Raw genomic sequence first — 17523 nt, 5'->3', positions numbered from 1 at the left:
CGCTCAGCTCAGGGTGATTCGCTCCTCCTCCTCCTCCTCCTCCTCCTCAGGCAGATTAATCGGCTTAGGATTAAAGGCAGACAATGAGCTGAAGTGAGACAACAACACTGGGTGATCCATGTGGCTCTTCTGCACCAAAGCTGGCACCCAGCCATGCTGGAATATTCTGTATCTCATGGGCCAAACTAGTTAGATGCTGGAGGGGAGAAAATTGGGTGTGAAATGAAAGGGGAAGGCAAAAACTTAGGGAAATGGATGAAATGTTCCAAGGATGGGGAAAATAAAGCAGTGTTGTTTTAACATAAGCATGGAAAAACCATAGAAAAAGGGTTAGAAGTGCTAGCATCACCCATTATTAACACATTCTTATCATGTATTAACGTAAAACTTGTACTAAAATCAGATCCCAGCACAATCCCATCCACACAAGTAATTCCGAAGTTCAGATCATTCCTACTGCTTTTTTGCACAATTCACAGAATCATGGAATACCCTGAGCTGGAAGGGACCTGCACAGATCAAGTCCAACAGCTGATTCCAGAAAGGGCAGCCTAAAAGCTGAACCACAATTAAGGCTGGCCTGAAACACCTCCTTGTCTTCATCCAGCTGCTCCCAGACTTTAAAACCACTTCCACAGCCCACTGAAAATGGTGCCAATTTCAGCTTTAAATGGTGGCTTTAGGAAATGTTGCATCACATCTTGGCTCCCTTTTCCAAACTCTGGGGCTTTCTGCTCCTGAAGAGCTTTCCTGGAGCAGGGTGGTACCTGTACCCTGAGCAAGAAGGGAGATGGGCAAGAGGGATCCAGCACAGAAAGCTGGGGAATTACCCAACAGCCTGCAGGATACTCTGAGACTAGAGCCAGAAAAATTCCATATTATCTCTTTCTGGCACTTGGAATCTCTCTCAAATTAAAAAAAAAATGCAGATGAAGAGCAATGCCTTTATATTTTTGACCCCTTGCTAAACTCCAGAGAAATTATTGCTTCAGAGGCAGAGCTGGATCAAGCTCTTTGCCTTGCCTTGAAAACAAAACTCTGCTTTTGGGATGGATGTGCTCATGGGTGGGGATTAATGCATTTTATAGCTTCCTGGCATTGTGGCATGTGCATTTTTTTTTCTTTTTTTCATCCTGCCTCAGTTGAGCAAGCCTTGGCTTGCAAACAACCCGTTTCTGGAGCTTCTATTAATAGCCCATGCTTCCAGCTTTCCACTGGAAAGGATTTTTTTCAACTGGTTTAATTGTCATCCAAAGCATGCATGAAAATTTTCTGGGGCTTCAGCTCATGAATGCCACTACCAGAAAGGAGAAAAACTGTTTGAAATGGACAATATAAACATGAATTAGGGTCAGATGTTACCAAAATTGTGTATGTAATAAAAACCATGTATTCAGGGTTCCAGTTGCTATTACAGACTGCAGTTTCGCACATTATTTCTTCCTCCTACCAGCATTAAATGTGTCTATTGTTTAAGAGGAGTTTATAAGGTGAAAATCCTTAACATTTAAGCTTAACTGTTAGCAGGCAGATCTCCCCTACCCAAAACTTTAAATAGCAACTTGATCACTATAAACACATCTGCCTTTTTAATACTACTTAATCCCCACAGCAACTGCATGTGGTGAAATCTGGCGAATTTATTGAGTTGTACATTCTGTCACAAGCCATTTTATTGAGAGGCTGTAATTAAATTCAGCCCTGGTAATTGCACAGGTCCCTACTTAGCAGTCTGGAGTTGTCAGGCTGTGGCTGCAGGAATATTCTCCTGGCACTGATGTGAAGTGCGAGTAATTCTGTGAAAGCAAGAGGAATAAAATCAATCTCTGTGAACTGAAAGTCAGGCCCTTGACTGACCCATAGATTATATCATCATCACAGACCTTATTTCATCCAGAGGCTTCAAATTCTCAGCTGGTAAAATACTACAATTCCTTCTACCTTTATGCATCATTACCCTTTTATAAAGGATTTTCTTCACATCCTGGTTCCAGCAATCAGATTTTCAGCTGTGTATTTGTCGGGATTTATTCCCACAATATTTTATTCTTGTTCCCTCCCCCCTGCCCAAGAAAAGATACTGGAATAAAGAGATTATTCTGAAGAGTTACAGCCCTGCACAGAACAGCATTTATGGTACTAATGCCACTACCCAAGGACTGGTCTCCTGTACATGCCTGCCAAATTCATAGTAAAGGCAGCCTAAATGACATCACATGTTGGTTTCTGTCAGTTCAGATCCAGTTTATAAGACCTGATGCGGAGAAATCAGAAGCTGGACCAGGCTCAGAAGAACCAGACACATCTGTGCTCCACTGATCACATTTTCAGACTGCAACATTCCCTTATTCCCTCACTGATGTCATATAGATATTTCACTTGCCCTTTTGGCTGATTACATCCAAAATACAATTGACAATTTGAGGCCAGCTGGACACAAACATAAAGAATTCACACAATTATTATTAACCCCCCCCCAGCTGCTGGCACGGCAGCATATTAAGGTCAGATCAAAAAAAAAGGCTCCATCTCTTCCCAGTACAGGTTTATTGTGCATTTATTGTATGTCAGGAGGTCACCATGGCAGAAAAGGAGGGGAACCAAGTTCAAAAGAGACATGTAAGTGGTTCCAAGATTTATCCTTTCTTTCAGGCATTACTCCACACTTGAAGGCCGTGAAAAGAGCACACAGGACTTCAAAGGCTTCCATATGAATTGGTCTGTAAACCTTGAAGGACTGAGATGGAAAAAACCTAGGTTTGTAGCCATGACTTTCAAGTCAAGACAAAACACAAGAATTAATAACACATCCAAGGGGCAAGAGCTGATCAGACACAGGAGGACAAAAGATCACGTGCCATGAGCCAGCTCTCTCCCTCTCAGGTCACTGGAGATGTGTCCTGCCCCTTAGGCTTTTTCCACTAGCTGGGAAGCTGGAACAGTTCTGGACTGGCATTATTCTCACCAAGTTTTGGATTCTCACCTTGATTTCATGGCCCAGGGCTGTTTCAGGGGTGTTGGAGATAAAGACGAACATGACTGCAGGATGCCAGTTTTTACAATGGAAATTTGTAGTGGTTCTGAGAGGGCTTTGTGTGTTTGGCATTGGAAAAGTTGGTTTTCTTCCCCCTCCAGAAATAAACTAAATGTGAAGAGCTCTGATTCTATACAAGCACTTTTTATTAATACAGCTTGTATTAATACAGGGGAAAAGAAAAACCCTGTATTCGTCAAATAAACATCTCCCCTGCCTGGATGAGAACCAGACACTTCCTCTCCTCATGACTGTAACAAGGTGACATCATGGTTCCAAGGAGGAAGTTGTCACCCATCACTACCAAACCACAGCCACTTCTGCTACAACACCAGCAGTCCCCATCCTGTTCCCACTCAAACCACTCTCACACACAACTGCAGGCAGGGAAGCAAGGGCTGAATCAGACCTAAATGTTTATGGAGAAAACCTGGTGGGAGGTGCAGCAGAACCTGGTTTCCACCAATGGACAAGGATCAAGCAGCATATCCGTCCCTCACACAGCCATTTCCTGACCACACCTGCCCATCTGTAGGTGTTCTTTCCACTCTGTGGCACTGATATTGCCTGCTAATTAGCTCTTGTGCTTGCTGAAATCATTAACCTGTGTGAGGTCCTAACTAGATTATCCCCAGTTTAAACAGAGACTCCTGTGGCATGTTCCCCAAGCCACTGAACTTCCTCCTCCAGCTCTGAGCCAGCCCAGCCTGGCCTCACAAGCTGTCTGGTGTCTTCCTAGACTTGTGAAGAGTCCAAGGTTTGGGGCACAAAGCATCACTCCTGGGCAGCACCTGAGCTGCCCACCCAAAGAGAGACACCCATCCTGTGGCAAACTGGTTTGGGAAACTCCTACACACAAGATCTAACTTTTGTCTTATCCATGCACCAAGTCTTTAGGGGCAACTATTGCTTTCTACACCTCAGCTTAATTTCCTGTCTCAAATGTGGTATTAGAAGGAAATTATTTACTGTAAGGGTGGGGAGGTCTTGGCACAGGTTGTCCAAAAAAGCTGTGGCTGCCCCATTCCTGTCCAAGGCCAGGCTGGACAGGGGTTGGAGCAACCTGGGATAGTGGGAGGTGTCTCTGCCCATGGCAGGGGGTGGGACTGGATGGACTTTAAAGTCCCTTCCAACCCAAAACATTCTGGGATTCCATGAACAGCTGGAATTGCCCCTGGATCTGGGCAGGATGGCTCAGTGGGAGGTGCTCCATACAGCTGCCACCTTCCCCTTTATGACAGTGTTTGCATTGCAGTAGGACTGACTGGTTCAGAGTCGTCAGCTGTGGTCCTGGTTCCATGGCCCATTTCTGCTTCTAAGAACACGTTGCACACCTACATTTTACTCAGCTGCACTACAAAAGCTTTCCAAAACTTTTTCCATTCACAGTGGAAAGAGTCTCTGCCCATCAGGCTGAAAAGTCCTTTGTAGCCCATCAGCAGCCGAACTCTTCTCTTGGGACACTGATACTAATCCTCAGAAATCTTACCTGAAGTAAAGAAAAGCCTGCTGGAAAGCATCATTAACTGACAGCCACTCTGGAATGATATTTTTTTGAAGCAATATTGGAATATTTGAACAGAGAATCCTGTGACGCAGTCCCTGGCTGCTGCACCAGCCTTGCCTGGCTTTTCAAGGAGTCTGGAATCTTGCCAGGCCCATGAAGAGCCCAAGTTTGGAGGCACAAACCACTCAGGGTGTTGAAGTTTAGGAGCTTCCCCCCTTCCCTGCACCAACTCAGTGCTGTGCAATAATTTGGGAGGGCTCTCCAGGAACTCCTTCCCCAGTTCCTGCTGCTTGGAGGCTGTGCAAGGGAATTTCATTCATATGTAAAACACCACCATCGAATCCTCCAGATCCAAAAATATCCACACTGTACATATGTAGCTGCTACTAGGGACAAAAGCAATGTGGTGGAAACACACTTGGACAAGTGGGAAGGGAAGCTTCCAAAAGCTGAGCCCTTTTTGGTGGGCTCTGAAAACCAACCAAAGCATCTCCCAGTTCACATTTGCATGTGAAACTACAAGTTCCTTCTTTTACCTCATAGGAAGCCAAAAGCACTCTCCTCTGGATCTGCAGATGTCAAGTGGGAGGGACAGGGATTATCTCCTTACTTCCAGTGTTGCCCACACCAGCTTCTCAGGTAGCTCGTCACAAAAATAATCACTTTTTACTTATGATATGAGACTCTAGGTGAGCTTAATTAATTTGAATTAAAACCACAACCCCTCAGCAACAAAGCCACCTCCCACTATAGACAGCCAGCAACCAGCATGAAGAAATGGAATGACATTCCCATTGTCACAGAGGAGGTCCCAACACCAACTGCAGGGTATCAAGGGAAGGAAAGAGTTCTCCCAGAAGCCATAACTTGTAAATGTCTATCCCTGCATTCCTTGCAAATGCACAGGGCTTCCATGGGACTGAGGGCTGTGAAAAGATGCAGGCACAGCCCCAAGCTGCTAACAACTGGCAGTTCCTGAGTGTGATTAAAGTGTGCCAGACAGGAGGAGCTCATTTGTATTCCTCAAACAATTCTCCCTCTCACCAGAAAGATTTAAAAAAAAAATCCAGTTTCTAAGAAACAGATGGGATCTACGAACTCTAAAGGCACTGGGGCTGAAGGAAAGAGGGGAAAAAAGGCTCTGCTGATCAAAGACATCAAATCCTACTCCACAGGCAGCACTCCAAATCCATCCCAAGTGGGGAATCCTGCAGTTGGTTACAGCCCTTGCTTCTTTCAGGCTCCACTTGCTTCTCTCCTGCGGCACACAGAGCTATTTTCCAATGTGGAGAGCTGAAAGGTCCTGCCTGACCAGGGCATTTTCTGCTTAGTCAAGCTCACAGGAAGGCAAAAGCAGCCAAGGTGTTGAACACTGGTGGGGAGCCAAAAATTCCCTGCCCAGAAAAACAGGCCAAGAAAAGAGCTGGTGGCACCACTTCCTGCTGCTTCTTTGAAGACCTTGTCAAGACTTGAAGGTGATTAGGACACTTTAGCTAGCAAGGTTTAACTCACATGCTCTGAAAACCTATCACAAGCAGCTAATGATGTTATAAGAAGCGAGGTGGATAATTACATTTTATTTTTTAAGATTTTTTTTTTCCATCCACAGCAGACCTGGAGGAGCCAACTTTTACACCAGCCCCCATGAAAACATCATGTACATTTCCCATGGATGTAAGAGGCTGGGTGAGACACAGCCCATCAGAGAGACTCACCGGCTCTTTACTCCTGTGTCATCTCTAAGGCCTGCATCTTGGAGATGAGAGCACTGGACAAAGAAAGCAAGAATTTGGGGATTTTTGGGACTTTTCACAAGGGCATGGAGTCATAGGACAAAGGAGGTGGCCTTAAGCAGAAGAGGGGCAGGTTTAAATGACGTATTAGGAAGAAATTCTTTATTATAAGGGTGGTGAGGCCCTGGCTCAGGTTCCCCATCCCTGGAAGTGTTCAAGGACAGGCTGGACAGGGCTTGGAACCATCTGGGTAGTGGAAGATACCCTGCCCATGGCAAGGGACGGAACAAGATGATCTTTAAGGTCCCTTCCAACCCCAACCATTCAGTGATTCTTAAAGAAAAGCACTTCAAAGCAGCTCTTCAAGCAAAAGAACTCTTCTCCATGCAGTGGGAAAGCAGCATCACTGATCCCCAGCATTAAATGGAATTAGAGGCATGAAGTGCTATTGCATCAACAGACAGCACAGGTTAATTTCTCCTGAAATAAATCCCTCTTTTTGGATGCATGAAAAAATCTAGGTCAGTCACATCTGCACTGTCAGAACTGCTGCCACTCCAGCCCTTGTGTGTTCCAAACTAAACTAAGCACGCGTGGAATTGATTCCATCCCCTCCTTCCTGCACAGGGAGAGGTTGGAGCAGAGTGGGTCAAAACAAACAGAGAAAGGGACCCCTCACCTGCTCTTTAAAAAAATCAGTGCTACCAAGAGGCAGAAGGATGGAGAGGAGAAAGGGGCAGGATCCCCAGCAGCTCTGGGGAAGGAAAAGATGGGAAAACAGGGAAAAATCTCCTGATTGACTCAAAAACAAGCCAGGCTAGACTGCAGAGGTTTCACAGGACTCCAGCCCAACATCAGGGTGAATGATTTCACCTTTCAGCACTGAGGGGGAATGACGGCCCAGCTGAGTGTGTGACACCAGTGTTAAACATCTCACCACACCACAGGTTTTCTACATCATCCCAGACACAGCCATACAGCTCCCGAGTCCCTGTGTGCTCCTCACAGCAGCCTGTTCCTCACAGCACAGAGAGGCGGCAAACAATAGCTACGGCCCAAAGGGTCAAAAAATGCCCCTCAGCACACACAGAAACACATAACACATCTGAGGTCTGCACAGCTGTTTCCTCCTGTGCTCTCTGGCAAGGGACATCAAGGACTTGGCAGATCTCCATGAGCCCCCACTGGAATCCCTCCCAGAACAATGGGGGATCCCATCCAGCACTGCTGGGATGCTGGGAGCAGAGCAAGCCCTGGATAGAGTCTGCACAATCCACTGCAGGCAGAGCCTAATGGACTTAGAGGGTTTAAAAGCTCGGGAAGAGAAGCTCACACCAGGGAACTGCCCAGCTCTGCTTACACCCCACTTTCTCATTAAGGATTTTAAGCCTGCCCTGAATGAAAGGTACAAACACAGCAGCAGGAAGCTGGGAGCTGGTGAAGCCAAGAGATTTAGGGTGAATCAGGGCCAAGGCTGGTTTTGGGGTGTAAAAAGGACCAAGGGGAGTCGGAGAGAGGAGGGACAGGGCAGGAGGGACTCTGCACCTCTGTGTGGTGATTTCATTATTCCAGTCACATAGAGCAAGGATTCCTACTCATAGAAATCCCCAGTAATGTGTAGATATTTTCACTATGTTTCCAGAGAATTAAACATTTCTTTGGGGCAGAAGAAGCGCTGCCAGAAAGAGAAACGAGTTCCAAAGCCAGGGCAGCCCGTCTGCAGGGCCGGTCCCAGCACACAGTTCCTCTTCCATCTCTAGGTGCAAAGAGAAACAAAACTGGGGCTGGTGCCTGCGGAACAATGCAGTGCTGTGTACACACAGCCAGGGACCTGGGGAGACACTGCAGCTCTGTGGTCGCTGCTCTTGGATGCAAAACACTTGGTTTTACAATTCCAGCTCAGCCACAAGTCCCTGCCTGACCACTGCTGTCACCCCCTTCTGTCTCTGCTTCCCTCCTCCTCCTCTCACCATTTAGACTCTAGACCAGCACAGGACTAACCCTAATAATGCAAAATAAATGCACCCAGTCAGGTAGAATAGAATTTAATCTCCACTGGTGGGTTTAAATACCACCCCACACCCTCATCCTGTCTAAACCCCACTTTAAGCTGAGACTGTCACAGAGTCTGATCTCCTTTGGGGCATTCTCTGTCACACTTAGATCAAAACCCAAGAGGTGAGGAATCATTCCTGACTAGAAACATCTCCTTCCAGCAAGGTGGTGATCTTCAGAATGACTTGGGAGACCTGGTGTCACCTCACTTTGAGTTGGATTGTGGCTGGGCAGCTCAAACCCTGCTCAAACCCCTGCCATGCGGCCCACAGGAGCTCTTTAATAGCAGGGTCAGGAATTAGGGAGCCAACAGCAGCCCATGTGAGGCTCCCCTTCATTTCCTGAGCTTCCTAAGATACACAGGCTCCCCTCCCCAGCCTTCCCTCCCCATGTCATTAGGATAACTGCTGCTCAAGTTCAAAAGGCTGTTGGCTTCCAAACCACCAGGCCAGAAAAAGCTATCATTTCTCTCACTGTAATTTCTCTCTATGATTATAGCAGTGGTTGACTGAGTCAAGAGAGGCAATGTCAGCAAGAGATTTCACCCAAGGACAGCAGATACCAGAGAAAAAGCAGAGTGTGGGAGGAGGGGCTCAAATGTGTGTGGGAGCTGGCCTGGATGGATGGAGTTCTCACTGGGACATTAAACAGGCTCAGGGATCAGAAAGCCAGTAAATATACAGAGCTTAACTTTTTCATCCCTTCTGCAGGGCTGGGAGCAGACAGAGGCAATCCTGCCCCTGCTCAAATCAGGGGGAGTTTTTCCACTGATTTTGATGGGGATTTCACCCATCACAGTTAATCAGCAACCAAACCATCACCAGGCTCCAAGAGGCCACCCTGTTCCTAGCAGGGATTCTTCCTCCTCTAACAGCTCCAGGGACTGGGTTATATCCTGGGGTATTAACCTAGCTCAGGTTGGGAAAACAGGGACTCAAAAATAGGTGTCTTGTGCAGAGCCAGGCATTGAGCTTTGGTGATCCTTGGGGAACATCCCTTGCAACTCAGGATGGTTTGTGAGTCTATGCAAAATGTCATTTTTAGCTCACCAAAACTTTAGCCTCTTGTAAGGGCAACTTCAGACAGAATCCTTTTCCAAAACTCCGGAAGGACTGTTCTCTTTCCATGGAATACAGGAAAGTTTAAGGAAGCAACCAGAACAGGTTGGAGCATATCTAATACTCTTCTCTCCATCAAAATTCTCTGCGGAGCATTCTGGAATTCTCCTTTCAACTTAATGCCCAAACACTGCATTCTGACATTTCAAAAGGGCGAGAATCCAAGTTTCTTTCCCAGAGTAATGTTATCCTAAAACCCAGAGGGAGGGCTTTTCAGCTAACATACCCACACCAGTATTCTTCTAAGGTGCGGACCAAGAAAAGGACTGTACAAATTGTCACTGCAGAAAAACAAATATATCACAATACGTCATTTCAGGCAAAACCAACTCTGTTTGTTCCTCTGCTAGCAAAGTCAGCTGGAGCCTTGCCTTTGGCACTGCAGAGGGGAGAGACAGAAGGATCATAGCTGGAATTCCTGCTCACATGGCCTCAGGGGAGCCAGCAGAAAAAGCAATCAGCCCTAACTCCTGAGTGGAGCAACCTAGGAACGGCTCAGGAAAGCAAGGGACTGAGAGGCAAAAGGGCAGATTTGGATCCTCACCCCCAGCCCCTTTTCCCTGATCACCTGGGAAGACCTGGATTGGAGCTAGATCTGCTTCCCATCAGGAAAAAGCTCCCCTGGTGCCACAAAAAACATACAATTGTTCCACTTGACACCAGGACCCATCTGATTCCCCCTCCCTAATGCTGCAGGAATGAATTTAGAGGGGAACAAGCAAATGAGGACAGGGCTTGGAAAAAACAGGTTACATTCTTGTGCATTCCCTGGATGTGTCTGCCATAAGAATTAAAGGGGCAACATTGAATTTGATCTGAGCTGAAGATTAGGTTCACCAAAGCAGATTCTCCAGATGATTCCTGGCACTGCAGATCGATGCCAAAACTCACCAAAGTCAGAATTTCACCCACAATTTTTATAAACCAACCATCAGTGGAAACCTATCCAAGGTTCTTGGTTCAATTTCACTGAAAACTGCATGCAAAATAAATATTTCCCTAAAATGATTGTAAAGTAAACAGTCTTAAAGTACCCTCCAGCACAAAAATGTGAAATAAATTGAAGCATGAAGCCAAGGAAGCTGTTTGTGTGCCCAAAGTGAGGGTTATGCATAGAGCAGAGAAACAGATGGAGTAAAGGTATTCGTAAATAAATCATACAAAGTTTGCTAAAAGCACTAATGAGGAAATTGGGTGCTTTTTTCCACAGATCTCACATCCAAAAAGAGGTGTTTTTTCCTAAAAAAGACTGAAGAACAGAGACACAGCTGGATACAAGTCCACAGGAGAAGCAGATTCCCTTTGCAAAATCCCAGCATTTAAAACACACAATGAGATAAGAGTGCCATTTTCAGGCTGTAATTTGTGATATTGTGAATCCAGTTCACTAAATATTGTCCTCTTAATCATAAGAGGAAAAATGTTGCCATCCACCACAGCTCCCACCTGCTCTGGGGAAGCCCAAGGGCCACCCAGCAAGAGAGTGTTGACCAGAGCTTTACTGTGGAAGAACTTTTCCAAATGCTGTAATTTTGCTCAGAGAAACAGCTGAGCTGACACAGGGCAGAGGGCTCCAAAGCTTTGAAGTCTACTCTGGATCATTCATCCTGCTTTCTGCTGCTCCAGTTGCTGATTCTCACCTACCAGAAATGTCTCTCCATCATCCTATTTAGTACAGTTAGTCCTTGCTGCAGTCTCAGGAGGATTTTTTTGTTTAGAGATGGTTTTGTATTTTGGTGTCTTTATCTGATATACTCAGGATGGTAAAGTTTTATCCCTAGTCTCCTCTAAATGGTTTGCTCATGGTCATAATCCAAATTATGCTCATTTTCATAGCTGTAAAAGGAGAAATTGTAAAATGGGGTATTCTTCTCCCACCTCCCTAACTCAGAAAAGCATTACATTATCATTACTGAAGTATTCAGATATTACAGCCGTAAAGGCAATAAATATTTACACACATAAAGGATTTCTGAAACAGGAGGCTCTGCAGAGGTAAAATTAGGCATCCAAAGTAAAGGGCTACTCCATAAAAAATTTGCCAAACCAATTTCTACTTTCAAAAAGTGCCACTGAGGGGAACAGTGCTGCTGAAAGGTCACATGCAGATGACAGAGAATGTTATTTTGATCTAATTCAACTTAACAAGGAAGAACAAAATGATAATTCAAGTGTGAACCAGGTACTCTAACAAAGGAACAACCAGTGAAACAAAGTCAATGAACTAAGGCTGAAAATAAAAAACCATTTCAGTGCTATTGATTTAAATTGACAGCAAAGATTTGAAGGAGAACTGGGTATTAGTGTGCACAAAGGGATCATCCACAGCCACATCCCCTGTGTGGGTAAGGCTATCTTCAGACACAAACCTCACATTCTGAAGTGAAAATGTTATGAAAAATAATTTCCTGAAATATTTTAAGATTATTTCTTTGAAGCATTAAATAAGCCCTACTTCCAGCCTCCTGTCAATCCATTCAAGTCCACCCACCAGGCCAGGGATCAAGGACTGCTCACTATCACACTCTGGGGGATGAGGATGTTCCAGTCCACGCAGGGCTTGGCTGGAACTGAGTAGAGTTAAGCTGGTTTCTGGCTGTGCCTAAGATCTCCTTATATCCACAGACTGGACAATAGACACTAATACATGTTCTGAAACAGCTTCTTTTATTCCTCTGTACCTGAACTCTCCTCCTGTGGAGTGGCAGCACCTGAGAGTACATGAAAGACTGAGATGCTCAGATTTTGGATCACTTCACATCTTTATCCCTCATTCCCACATGCAGCAACCGAGCCTGGGACACAATGGCAGATTTTTACACCTGATCAGCTGCCCTGCAACAGAGGGGTTTGTTTTTTCCCTCTGGCTCAAACAAAGTTACAAGGTTAAGACTGTGACTTGCTTGTGGAGTTTTAAGATCCTGTGGCAAACATAAGCAGGGACAGATAGCCTGGAAGTCATTCCTGAGGCATTTTAGAGGCAGAAGGAATTAGATTAGATACCAAAAGTATCTAATCCTGCTGTCAGCACAACAGTCAGTCTGCCTTTTTTATTTTGAGGTATTTGTACTTCACAATTCCTCTCTTTCTCCAAAGGAGGAGATGAGCCCAAGTGGAGCTACACTAAAAAAATTCCTGGTGGCTAAAGCAGATCCTGAAATAAGTGGTCCAGTTTTCAAAGACACACTGAACACTGGCATCAGGATTCTGGGTGTGAGAAACACAATAGATATCTTTCCACAGACAAGGGACCAAGGTACAGAAACGTGGGGGATCTGCTCCTCACTCTGAAGCCAGACGTCACAGAGACAACAGGTTCCAGCAGCAGCAGACCCAAAAACCTGCTGAAGTCACACCACCAGCAAGGGAAGACAAATGAAATGAATGACAACTGCAAGATGGGGAAATCCTGGGGTCCTGCTTTTCCATCCCTATTCCCACAAGCTTTGCCCAGCAACTTGGCCAGACATCACCCACTGGTTCAGAACAAGGTGACTCCCAAAGCTCCTGTTCTTATCTGGGAAAGAGAAAAGCCCAGCTTTGCTGGAAGAGGAAAGCAGGCACTTACTGATCATGGTGGTGCCCCCAGCCAATGCAGCCTTCGTCCCTTGGAAGAAATCATCAGCAGATGTCATCCCCTGCTCTGGCATCTGGAACCGGGTATGGACATCGATCCCTCCAGGAATCACCATCCTGCCATGGGCCTCGATAGTTTTCACTCCCCCTGGAACGATCAGGTTCTCCCCTATTTGCCTGGGGAAAGAGGTTTTGAGGAGCAGGTCAGGCACACCCAGGTAAGCAGCCTGTAAACAAATACCCCTGTGCTACTTAGCACAGCTGCATTGTCTTTTTCCATATAAAGCAGGGCACAGGATCAGCACACACAGGGCTGAGGGTGCTTTATTCTTCCCGTGGAAGCAGTTGACTAACGGTGAGTTAAGTGTGCAATTCCTTCAGGACTTAAGGATAACATTAAAAGGAAGGAAAAGACGGAGCCCCTCTGGAAGGGGCCGTGCAGGTCATGGATGATCACTGCACCCAACACAGCTTTCCAGGGGCTAGACTTTTTAAAGCAGCAGCTCAACACTTGATTCCAGCTCTCTAACAGCTATTGGTTTGGGAACACTGAAAGAATTTTTGCTTCCTTATTTTCTACCTTCCTCTCATATGTAAATATTACAGAGTCCCTACACAAACATAAATTCAAGCAGATATTGGTTACCAAATTCCTGGTGAGACCCTCAGAGGTCTCTCCAGTCCAGCTCTTCACAGACCTATTTTTAGCAGTGCAGTAGTGGATGCAATTAATTAGCTGTCTCTGGCTAGCTCCTTTAACTTTTAACCTTGATTGAAAAAGCACATGTGCTGGCTGTTTAGCCAGAACAGGAAAATTCCTTGTTTGTAACCTCTAGCTTGTCTGTTTTTCCCTAGAATAATTTTCCAAAGAAATCTGTAACACATTTAACGTGCCAGGAACATATGTTCCAGGCCTGAAAACACAGAAAGAGGTCTGAACCTCTTCCACTACAGGGTCCTTTTTTACTTGAAGGGGGGTTGGAGTGATCTCTGCATCACAGACCCAGAGAAGTCAGCACTGCAAGAGACTTCCAGAGGTCACCCAAGTCCAGCCTCCAAGTCTAAAAGAGAATTGTGTTAGGATGCTGAACTCTGAATTCAAAATATCTGAAGTCATAACTCAGTGAAACTTTACAGCACAGATAACTTCAAACACATGTGTCATCTCAGCATGGGGCTGCTCTCATGACTAAGATTAAGCACATGTAAGTACCTCCTTGGAGCCAGCAGGGTTTGGGCCCAGTTGTTTATTTATTCAATACCCTGCTTTTAAAGCCCCTTCATTAAACACCAGGATAGACGTGGAAATATTCATTTTTCACTGTAATTTAATAGATCTCTCTGAGATTAAGCTATTCCAGCCAATCTGCAGTGCATTTCTGTACATACCCAATCCCACCATGAGGCTTCACTTACTTTATCAACCCATCCTCCATGTAAATGTCTGCATAGAAGGACTGGTCGTCATTAACTATTTTACCACCTTTGATCAAAAGACGATCGCTCTACAACAAAAGAAGCACAACACAAGACACAATTATTCAATGGGAGAGCTGACAGTCTGCAGTGTCACTCCAGAGATGAAAGAGGAGGGAAGGCAACAACCTCTGCATTATTCACCAGCACACATCAAAACACGAGTCAACTGCTGCACTTTCAACTGGAAAGATAAAATGCTTTATTTCATCTGCAAGGCCTTTCATCACTGATGATCCAAAAAACCCCAAAAATCAGAATGAGGAAAGAGGTGGATTCCAGTGATCTTATCTACTCTGGCAGCTTCACGCCCACCTGAAGCCTGCCACCATCACCTGCAGCAGCAGCACTAAATAGCACTTGGAGGGATATGTTAGAACCACATCTCTTGTTTCTTTCTGCCTTGGTCGTGTGCAAAATTTCCTATACGCATCCACACAGTGGAGTCACTGCTTGGCTCAATGTGAGTCAATTGCTGTCAGGGAAATGGCCCAAAAGTCTGTTGCCAGGGGTTACACAACACAAACAAACTCCTTTAGTCCAGTGATGTTTCGATGCAGTGGATCCAGAGCACCACTGCAGAACCACACAGAAATATGCACATATTTAGCAAATTAGGGTTAAGGGAAGGATATACAAAACAGTATAAATTTCCTCAAATTAGAAGACAGTTTGGCAGGAACAGGAAGGTAATTATAAAAAGGCAGCTATCAGGCAGCACAACTATCCCAGCCCAGGTTACAGCTTGCTTCTGCAAGATTTTAGGTAAAAAAAAAAGTTGTTGTTTGTTTGCCGTTTTTGTGGGGCTTTTTGCAGTAGTCCTAAACAAGAGTGAGACCCACTGCAGAGCTCCTGATGGGGAGGAGAGTTAAAAGTGGCTACTACATCCCCCTGGTTCCTTCATTCCCCACATCACAGATGCATTTTTACAGCAGATGAATATTTAAAGCAAAGCACATACATGCTGTGAATCTTTCGTTTAAACCACAACTTTGGCCCTCAGAGCTACGCTTGTACTTACTCTGATTCTTTTTTTCCTTCTCACAGAGACACCTTTGGAAGAGAACAAAGCAATACCAGCACAGCCAAAGGCTGGGGAAACCAAAAGCTGGACTTTTAACTCAGAGGTGCCATGGACTTAGAGAAACTATCTGTAAGAATTTACAGAAAAATACATATAAAACAGTGACGGGGATGCTCAGGGCCTTGATTTTGAAGTGCCAACTCCATTCGTTGAAAGAAGGAACAATCAGGCATTTTCCCAGATTCCTCATAATAAAACTGAAGAGTTGAAGCACCCAATTCTCAACTGACACAGCTCTTTTAACACCAAAAGGGCTCCAAGAATTGCATCAGATACTGATTTATACCATTAGATCCATCTTTTGTAACACTGCTTAACATCTAGGAGATGTTAAGCCCATCTCCCTCCTTCTCTGCTTCTCCTCCCTCCTCCTGCTGCAATGGATAGTCCCCCTGGATAATGGCCCTGATTTCAAATACAAAGAAACCCCCAAAATTTAAATTTAGGAGCTGCTGCAAATGCCAATAAGCCTGAGTGAATTAATGTGGGGTGTGAAAAACCCACTCGTCTTTCAATACCAGCCTCTCCAGCAAACTGTCCTACATGTTTACCATTTCCAGAAATACTGCAGTGTTGATGCCCACCTCCACTGCAGGCTCCTCATGCCTTTAAAATGGGAAAGCCTGGCCATGGATACCACCAACAGCTCAAGTCTTCATACACTAGGCATCAATTAGGGAAGAAGAAGGGAAAAAATATATATGTAAAGTGGCCACAAAACGCAGCCTAAAACATTTTAATGATGCTTCTGGCAGTAACCAGGGCTGCTGCTGGGCTCTTGAGAGGGCTCCGAGATCAGGACAAATCCTCTTGCTCATCTCAACCACCTTGGAGACAAAAGCACATGCAGCTCACATCCCTGCAAGAGCCTGCCACCAAATCTGTGTCTATTCAGCAGCAAAATCAGGGCAGCCACACATCCATTATCCTCCTTTTTCCAGTGTTAGCCTCGGCTGATAATCCCAGGTTTGCACAACAGTAAACAAAAGCAGAATCTGATTTTTCCTACTCCTTTGCAGAAGGATTGGGTGCACAGAACATAAATCAGAGGGTTCAGCCAGAAGACCTCTATTTCCCTTGAAACAGAGGCAGCTTTTTAAACTCTTTACCATTGGATTCTTGGAGGGAAACTGACTTCCCTTTCCAGAGAAAAAATAATTTTAAAAAAGAAGAATGCACCATTTAGCAATAACCATTTTGCACATCCCCTGCCTTCCTTAAGCACTGCAATTGTACAATCCAGCGATTCCTGCCCAAACCCGACACGTCAAAGCCCCGTTTCAGAGCTCCTTTTCCTGACCCCGAGGATGAGGAAGGAGGATGGGGAAGGGTGTGTCCGTGGGGAAGGTGAGGAACCGCTGCCAAGGATGAAAAACTCCTGTGTCCAAAAAAATAAGCAGCTCCAGCAGCCCGTTAGTCGAGGATATCTTACGTAACCAAAAGTTGGTACCCTTGGATCTGCAATACCTGCCCTAAATCGGCTCCTTTCACAAGGAGACCGAGGGAGGGGTTTATATAACGGCTCCTTCCCTGCTCCCCCAGGACCGCACCGAAACCTGCGCCTTGCCAGAAGCTTCCTGGAGAAGAAAAGAGTATCCTGGAAAGTCTCCAGCGCCAGCCCGGCGGGGATTGGGGTCTCAAGCTGATGCCCTGGCCGGGGCCTCCCTTCGCCGGGCTGGGGCGGGCGGGGATGGAACGCCCGGGAAGGCACCGAGCCCCTCCTAGGCACAGCTCCAGGGCTGGGAGAGCCCCTCCGGGCACAGCCCCAGGGCAGGGACCCCTCCCCGGTCACAGCCCCAGGGCGCCAAGCGCCCGAGCGGGGCTCCCCGGTGTTGTCCTGGGGCCGGCGCTGCACTGCTTAGGGGCGATGCCGCTGAATCCGCCCCCGGCCGGGCTCAGCTCCGTCGACCCAGGCCCCCCCGGCCCCGCAGCACAGGAAG

General features: G+C 46.0%; 1 protein-coding gene across 3 annotated transcripts in view; it reads right to left on the bottom strand.

Moving 5' to 3' along the window:
- DPYSL2 (dihydropyrimidinase like 2) overlaps positions 1 to 17523 on the bottom strand; it is a 51096-nt gene that overhangs the window by 23920 nt on the left and 9653 nt on the right. For all 3 annotated transcript variants that reach the window (XM_031063565.1, XM_005428952.2, XM_005428951.2), the window contains exons 3-4: positions 14440 to 14528; positions 13016 to 13200 (exon numbers count right to left, since the gene is read on the bottom strand). In XM_031063565.1, coding sequence (XP_030919425.1) covers positions 13016 to 13200; positions 14440 to 14528 — 274 coding nt within the window. The remainder of the gene's footprint in view (positions 1 to 13015; positions 13201 to 14439; positions 14529 to 17523) is intronic.

The sequence above is a fragment of the Geospiza fortis genome, unplaced genomic scaffold, assembly GCF_000277835.1.
Source record: "Geospiza fortis unplaced genomic scaffold, GeoFor_1.0 scaffold176, whole genome shotgun sequence".
NCBI classification, from domain to species: Eukaryota; Metazoa; Chordata; class Aves; order Passeriformes; family Thraupidae; genus Geospiza; species Geospiza fortis.
This window is presented reverse-complemented; position numbering and strand designations above follow the sequence as displayed.